A 9,009-nucleotide genomic window follows, 5' to 3' on the forward strand; every position below is an offset into this window, starting at 1 on the left:
TGCAACCTCAGTGTACCTGAGTTTGAAAGACATCTAATACATAGGGGATTTTATAGTCCTTCACTAGGGGTGTTTCATGACAGAGTATCTTTCCTTGTTATTGTTTCCACCCAGTTGCCTACAAACATCTGATTAGCGGGCTTCAGGAGCGTGGGAGATATTGTACCCAGTTTAAGAACCGGTTGGCTGAGCTGGGAGTTTTCGTGGCTGAGTTTGGGTACCTTGCCACTGCTCTTGCTCTGAGCTAAGCTGTCTCTTTTATAGCTTGTTCTCCAGCCTCCCTGAAGCAGAGCTCTCCCCAGGCCAACCTCTCATCAAGAGGCCACAACCCAACCAAAGCAACCCGCTCTTCTGCCAGGAATGCAGTTCCACGCCATTTAGACAAGCAGGAAATGAAGCTGTGACCCAGTTGAGGCAGGATGATATCAGAGATGGCAAACAGAAAACCAGGTAGTGCAACCCAAGGGCCACTTCAGTGTCTCCACCTCTTTCTAGAATCTTCCTGTTTGGCTTTCCTGAAACTCAGCTTTACTAATACCACTAATAATAAAAACAGTAGTAATGGCTTCCATTTATAGTGTTGACTGAAAAGAATGCACAACCTAAAAGTAGAGAGTTATGTTTTATTCGGCGGACATTCTGAGGACTTCAAACCCAGGACACAGCATTTCAGATAATGCTGAGGACTGTTCTGAAGAGCCAAGAGGGGATCCAGGATACACAGGAGTTTTTGCAACAAAAGACCAGGTAATCAGAACATCAAAAGATTACTGTTAATCAAAGAAAACCAGACATCTCAAGTTAATGAAATTAGCGCTTTTCTACGTATGGGAAGATGAAAAGTCTGGGCTCATTGAAACCATTCCTTTGATATGCACCTCAGTTATCTGGGCCCAGTATCCTGTGTTTTTCTCATCCCGAGTCTCCCCAGTATGCTCCGTTGGGGGTGACTGCAGCAAGCTGTTTCCATCCTGAGTTTCCTCTAGGCTCACCATCAGGGCAGCTGTAATGTGGTGGTCTGATAGCTGCAACATCCTTTGTTTACTGATATGGCAGGCAATATTTTTCATTCATAATAGCATACTTCCTATGTACCAAGTCCTTGACTACATTTTTCATTGAATCTTTGCAATGATCCTTGTTAGCAGATGTAATTGTCACCATTATGTTAGGGGTAGCAAGACTAACTCAGAGAGAGTAAATCATGTTCCCAGAATTATGCAAGTAATATGGGGTGAAACAAGATTTGAACCTACTTTGGGCTGACCCCAAAACCGCGGAGCTTAATCACCTATTAGACTTCCCGACTTTGGAGGTGGGGAGGAAGACTCTAATACAATGATGGAAGGCTGACCAGCGTCACTGGTCAGGTGCTCCCAGCACTGTGCAGGTGGTCCAGGTCCCCGCGCTGGGGATCATCTGCCCACTCCGGTGACTGTAATCATCAGCTAGATCAAACCGGTATCAATACACCCAAAGACAATCTTTTAATTTGGAAATTTAAAACTGCAAAATGTTTCATCAAGAAAGATTAAACTCATACTATGGAGTCAACAGACGTGAATTCTATAACTGTATAAAACACAACAACTAGAAGTGATATGAGGACATCTCTGCAAAATGGTTTTTGTGTTAAATCAACCTCATCCAAGAGAAATTCATGAGGGACTTTGCTGATTTTCCCCCTCTTCCTTTGGGCTGGTCCTAGCTCTGCATCATCAGCCAACTTCAGCATCCCACACTGGCCCACATCCTGGCCTGGTTCACACTGGAGATAACATGATGGAATGGAGAGTTCATGGTCTTGGAATGCAGACAGGGCTCACCTTGATTTCTGGCTCTGCTGCAAACTCAGTGTACTGGACATGTTAGCTCATTACCCAAGTGTTCAAAGTACTGACAGTCAATCAACTGCATGGCTATGTCTCATGGTATTTTTATTATTATGGTCTGCCTCACAATTATTGAAAATGCTGGAAATTCTGGAAGCTACTTTTCAAAGTATCCGTTACAAAATGTTATCTCTTTGCTCTTGTTTTAAAAGGAAGAGAAATTTTTCTGATCACGATGCCTGAAAAATCCTCACCCTTGTCATAAAAATGCCTTTCCTCGACCATTGCTTTTCATGTCACGGCATCAATCACTTCTTTTGCCCTCCATCTCAGCACTGTTCATTTTAGCATCTTGCAGACTGCAGGAATCCCTGCACTATGTTTTATTCCCGAAAGTCTACATCCCCAAACTCTCATCTCCCAAGAGGAAATACATTTGGTCTTACCAAATAGATCAATCAAAATGTGAACATGAGCATATTTGAGAAAGCATGTAAATTTCAGTCTGAAAAAGGTGTCAATATCCTATACCCATACTTACCACTTCTATTGTTTCAAAGCAATCCATGTTTACAACCATTTTTCTCTGATTCTGCTCTTGCCTCCCTTCCTCTTAAAGAAGCATCTCAAAAGGTTGGTAAAAGGGTATAAACTTTCAGCTCTAAGATGAATAAGGTCTGAGGATCTAATGGACAGCATGGTGACTATAGTTGATAACACTGTATTGTGTAATAGAAATTTGCTAAAAGAACTTAAGTGTTCTCACCAAAAAAAAAGAGAAAAAGATAAATATGTGAGGTGATGAATGTGTTAATTCACTAGATGGGAGGAATCACTTCATAATAAATATGTATATAAAATCATCACAATGTACACTTTTAATATCTCACTATTTTATTTGTCAATTATCCCTGAATAAAGCTGGAAAAAAAAACCCTCTCAACAGAAAGAACTTTGGTTTTGCTATGGTTCAAGGCACTAAAGATATCTAGTGTATCACCAAGAGCTTTTGTTATTGCATCAAGAACTATGTTGTTGCATAAAAACACAAGCTTGGAGAGAACTGGGTTTTAGTCATTTGTATGTTACTTACTAGCTGTGACTCTCCTGAATTTTGTGTTGTCATTCCCTTGTGAATAGGTGATAGATGATAGATAGATAGATAGATAGATAGATAGATATAGACATATAGAGATATATATTTTATAATGTATATATTTGTATATATGTATATTATACATGTATGTATACTCATACATATGTGTATATGTGTTGTTTTGAACTTTAAATATATATATGGTTTCTGGGGCTTGTTTATATCAATCAACATTACAGGGATAAGGTTCACTCTCATGGATCTCAATGGATCTCGCTCTCTGGTGGGCAAGCATGCAAGCAAACTTACTGCAATGCAATAATAAACTCAACAATAGACATAAAGGGATTATCAGAGAGGGGCAGTGATGATCTCTGTGGAAGAGGGAATATCTGGGCTGCATTTTAAATGCTACACTTTACGACAATTTTAAACCACCAGAAATCCTATGAGGCAGGGACTCATCTCTCCCCATTATAGGTGAAGAAAAAGAAAGGGGGTTAGAATCAGAAAGTTTGTCACTTGCTAAAGATCACACACAGCTTGCCCCCTAATCTAGGGCTGCTCTTCTTCCTCTTCACCATCCTGTTTGGGCAGACTTTTCTCAGGAGCCACATGTCACAGACTCAGTCCACAATGCTGTCCTCCATTCTGTTCTGTGAGCAGCTCTCCCTTAGAACGCTGGCTCTACCTATCCCTGGAAAGCATTTGACCTAGCCTCTCTGCTTCTCCTCCCTCCTTTCCTTCCATGCCCCCCCTCACCTCAAGAATTCAGTAGACCTCCAAAATCTTTCTTGCCTTTGGTGATTTTAGCAGCTACTAAAAGAAAGACACCTCCGAGACCCAAAGAGTAAAAGGAAAGACAAGCGGTCTTTTGCAAAGACATTATGAACAAAAGCAAAGAACATGAATGCTTTCTCAAAGCATTTTGTCAATGCTACCGCTTGAGACAGACATGAGGAAAAAATGAACCCTAGGTTTCTAAACACCAAGGCCTGACATCCTTGCTGAATGAAGGACTTACCATGTTCTTTCAATATCAATGCAAAAGGCAGGCTCTCTTTTGGAAAAGCTGGGCCATTGTGCCAACCATTCATTATTCCTCCCTTCATTCATTAATTTATGCAGTCATTCACTCAATTTCTCTTTTATTCATCCATTCAACTCAGTCCTCATTGGGTCTGTGTGAGGGATACAAAAAGAATGACTTGCAATTCCTGCCACAAGGAGCCCAAGTTTAGAAGAAAGATACATACATAAGTAATTATGGTACAGTAGAGTACAAGTGCTACAATACATGGATACATACAGGGGCACCCAGGAGAAACACCAGCATGGTTTTGGGGAAGTTAGGGAAGATTTCTCAAGTAATAGGATGGCCAAATTGAATCCTCAAAGAAGAAGGATAAAAAGGGATGGTAAAGGTAGGAAAAGAATCAGCAATGGAAACCAAAGACAAGAGCATGATACATTTTGGGAGCAACAAACGGTTCTATAGCCAGGATGAAAAGTACAAGGGGAGGGCTTCCCTGGTGGTGCAGTGGTTGAGAATCTGCCTGCCAATGCAGGGGACATGGGTTCGAACCCTGGTCTGGGAAGATCCCACATACCACGGAGCAACTAGGCCCGTGAGCCACAACTACTGAGCCTGCGCATCTGGAGCCTGTGCTCCGCAACGAGAGGCCGCGATAGTGAGAGGCCCGCGCACCGCAATGAAGAGTGGCCTCCGCTTGCCGCAACTAGAGAAAGCCCTCGCACAGAAACGAAGACCCAACACAGCCAAAAATAAATAAATAAATAAACAAAGTAAACAATGCATTAAAAAAAAAAATGTACAAGGGGACAGGATGGGACCGTGTTCAGGCTAGAGTGGTTACCAGGCACTCATAAAAGGCCTTGTAGACCATGGTCAGAACTTGGGTTTTATACTGACCCCTGGGAGTTGTAAGCAAGGGAGTAACTTGACCAGGTTTGACCTTTAGAACGTCTCTCTGTCTGTGGAGAAGGGATTGGAGAAGGAGGGCAAGTCTGGAGGTAAGGAGATCACTAAGGATCTGGGGCAATTACCCAAAATCTTCATGGTGACAACGTGAACTGGGCAGTGCCTTGGGATATGAGGCAGAATCTACAGGATTAGTGGTTGAAAGTGGAAGATTAGAAATAGGAAGTGACATCCTTTGAAATGTGGAAAGGCAGTGAGGAAAGAGGACTTTGGGACAGCTATGCAGAATGTGTGGCAGAAGAGGAGTCCCCAAGATCCTGGTCCCCCACCTTTCCAGTTCTTCTTCTCTCCATCCACCTTCTCTTCCTCAGCTAAGCCAGCAATGACATTCCAGATGGAGATGGCCGTCCTCCCAACAAATCCCTCATAGACTCTCTCAGCAGAGAAACTTACATAGCATTATCTGTTATGCTGGAATATCATCTCCTCAAGGAATCCTTCCATGCTAAATGAAATAAACCACTCTTTTAACTATCTAGCCCATTCCTACTTTGTCCTTTTTAATAGCTCTTGTCCCCTTTGACATTATCTAAGCTCCAGAAGGGCAAGGATTTTGTTTATTCACTGACTTGTACCCACAGCAGTGTTTGATACATAAGAGGGTCACAATTCATGGTCACAGTTAATATTTATTGAATGAATGAATGAGGACCTCTGTGAACAGCTAGGAAGGGCAATTCTCTATTAATAATTCCAAGAAATTGCTACTCTCTACTCACCCATCTGAGAGACCACCGCCATGAGCAACAAAAGAATCAGCCACTTTGAATCGCAGCCACTCAGTGCAAACCCATTGGCCTCTTGCCTACTTTGTCCCACTGGCACACTCCTGCTCTGGCTATGACTTTGTCTTGGAGGTTACAGAGCCAGCTTTTGGGAGGCTAATTCCAGCCAGATCTAAAATGACCAAAATAATAGAGTCTGAAACTCAACAAGAGAAGAGTCATATCTCAAATTCTCTCCAAAAGCAAGATACTACTAATCCTGCTGGGTTTTTTAATGATACAGAAAAGAAAAGAAAGAAAGGAAACACAATGAGCTTCCACTATACACTTGCTAGAATGGCTAAAAATAAAAAGACTGACAATATCGAGTGTTAGCAAGGACATGGAGCAACTGGAACTCCCAGACATTGCTGGTGGGAATACAAAATGGTATAGCCAATTTGCAAAAACAGTTTGGTAGTTTCTTAGAGAGTTAAACATTCACTCAGTATTTACCCAGCAGTCCAATTCCTTGGTATTTATCCAAAATAAGTGAAAACGTATGTTCACACCAAAGTGTGTACCTGAATGTTCATTGCAGCTTTATTCATAATAGCAAACAAAAAAACCAAAAACTCCAAACTGGAGATAACCCAAATCAGTAGACGAATATTTTTTAATGTAGTTTATTCATGCAATGCAATACTATTCAGTAAAAAGTAATGAACTATTGATAGTGCCACAACACAGATGAATACTAAAAAATGTTATTCTAAGTGAAAAAGAATTCACACTGTGTAATTTCATTTATATGAAATTATAGAAATGCAAAGTTTAGGGGGAATTCCCTGGTTGCCTAGTGGTTAGGATTCCGGGCTTTCACTACCCTGGCCCAGGTTCAATCCCTGGTGGGGGAACTGAGATCCCCACAAGCCACGGAGCACAGCCTGAAAGAAAGAAAGAAAGAAAGAAAGAAAGAAAGAAAGAAAGAAAGAGAGAAAGAAAGAAAGAAAGAAAGAAATGCAAAGTTTATAGTGATATAAAGCAGATAGATGATTGCCTAAGGCTGGGGTAGATAGTGGGCAGGATTTCCTTCAAAGGGACACTGTGAAATTTGGGGGATGATGGAAAGTTCTATATCTTGAATGCAGAGGAGGTTACTTAAGTATATACAATTGTCAAGTCTCATTGAACAGTACACTAAAAATGGGAGTACTTTATTAAATGTAAATTATATCTCAATAAATTTGGCTTATAAAAAATGAAAGAAAATTTTTAAAAGCAAAAAAGTAAAAACAGCATAATCCCAGTTTTATTTATAAACATGCTTAGAAGGAGTCTGGAAAGATACATGTCAGTAATAAACTCTAAATGGTGATAATTTGGGTGGCTATTATTTCTTCTTTATATTTTTCTGCATTTTTTTCACATTTTTAGGGATCATTGTTATGCTTATAATCAGAAAAAAAATGTGTTGTTTGTTTGTTGAATGAAACATTGTTTTGTAGGAATGAAAATAAAGTTCTCCCAGGGCAAGAGCAGAATTACTTTTATTCCACATGTAGCTTAAGATCATGTTCAGCAAAAAGTTGAATTAACTATCCTTTGAATTTTAACCTTCCAACTGACTCTCACACACCTGGGTCAGGTCCTACCTAGCAGATAGATGTACACTCACCCCCCTCATCCCTGGGACTCAAGCAGAAGAAATACAACTGGTTCCAGGACAAGAAAAACTAACCCAGAAAAGGAAGACTTTGCTGAAGCATGAGGCTGGAGGAAGGAACTGGACTTCCCAGAGCATCCTTTGAACCTCTGTGTTCACAAGGTTTTGCCACAGGTATCCCTTCCATTCAGGATCAAGCTTGTTTTACCAAAGCCTCCTCCTCTGACTTTGCCAGAAAGTTCTGACCAAACCTGAAGCCTTCCTGCAGAACTGTAATGCAGAAGGAAGACGTGCCCTCACTCAAAATTAAATTTGGCCAGCATTAGCATTTACCTGGGAGCTTTTAAAACTGCAGGTCCCAGGGCCCCCACTCTAGAGCTAAAGGATGAAATCTCTGGCAGGGAAGCCCAGAGATCTGTATTTTTAGATCCTCCCCAGGTGACTCTCACGCAGTACCTAGAAGCTTTAGTCTACATCTGGGGTCTTGTTAAAAACACAGATTCCCGGGTCACACTCCTGTGGATTCTGATTCTGCTTGTCTCAAAGAGAGTGTCAGAATCTCCGTTTTTAACTAGCCCCCAGGTGATTCTGATGCAGGTGGTCCAGAAGCCACATTTCAAAAACCCTACTGTGGATGCCAGAGTAAATTTCCTGGCCCAGTGCCCAAGAGGGAGCCAAGGAAGAGGCGGAAGAACTAATTTGCTTAGGCCAGCACATTTGAATTTATTAAGAAATTAATGAAGAGGAATTTTTGCATCTCAAAAGCAGCAGAAAAGCCAAGGAGGAGACATCAGTCCCAAGGCCACCTTGAATAAGAAGATTCCCTTTTAACTTCACAGAAAAAAAAGTCATGGCGATTCACCCTTTGAGCTTCGGGTACCATTTTGGGTGGGACCCAGTTTTCTTTTCTCACCAGCACGTGGCTCTTGTTCTCAGTGCCTTGAAAAGCCAGGCCAGGCTTTGGAGAACAAGCCTTCTGCTACAAATAACACGACAGGCAGGACACCGTCTCGGTGGCGGGGAAGGTCCTGGAGACGAGGGGTGTCCACCTGGAGCAGATGGGAGCTCTCCCTTGGTCTGCCTCAGCGGAGGGGGGAAAGGTCTTCATCTGATCTCGCAGACAGGCCTGGGTTGGCAGCACACAGGACCGCAGCACCCAGAGGGGCCACAGCAACTAGATCCACAGCAGCTGCTGCAGCAACCTCCGCAGGCCCCGTAGCCAGATCCGCAGCAGGAGGGCCCGCAACTTCCGCAGCCAGAGCCACAGCCGCAGCAGGAACCACAGCACGGCCCGGAGCAGCCGCAGCAGGAGGGCTGACAACAGCACACTTCACAGCCGTCTTGCTCTTGAGGACAGCAGGTGAAGCAATCCCCTGGGCAGCACCCCATGGTCCCCGCCGGTCAGGTGGCAGGTCAGGAACGCGACCGGCGTTCCCCAAATCTGAAGGTCACCTGCCCCGACAGCAGCTTTTATATCCCCTCACTGGAGGGTGTTGGCACGAAATACATTTTGGAAAAGACCTGTCATCATGCCCAAACAGGGGCCAGCTGTCCTTAGCCCAGGTTGCAGAGAGGAGGGGAGGCCAGCCCCAGAGTCTGGCTCTGGAATGGGTGCCACCCTTCCACATCTTCCCCAGTGGCAAGTTGGCAGTGGACCCTTTTGCCGTGGATGCTCGTCCGGGAAAACCAGAACTAAAAGCTGGATGCCC

General features: G+C 43.0%; 1 protein-coding gene across 1 annotated transcript; it reads right to left on the reverse strand.

Moving 5' to 3' along the window:
• Positions 1-8,404: 8,404 nt before the first annotated feature.
• LOC132355782 (keratin-associated protein 17-1) lies at positions 8,405-8,689 on the reverse strand. Its single transcript, XM_059908337.1, has one exon. The coding sequence runs from the start codon at positions 8,687-8,689 to the stop codon at positions 8,405-8,407; it is 285 nt and encodes a 94-aa protein (XP_059764320.1).
• Positions 8,690-9,009: the final 320 nt, after the last annotated feature.

The sequence above is a fragment of the Balaenoptera ricei genome, chromosome 20, assembly GCF_028023285.1.
Source record: "Balaenoptera ricei isolate mBalRic1 chromosome 20, mBalRic1.hap2, whole genome shotgun sequence".
NCBI lineage: Eukaryota > Metazoa > Chordata > Mammalia > Artiodactyla > Balaenopteridae > Balaenoptera > Balaenoptera ricei.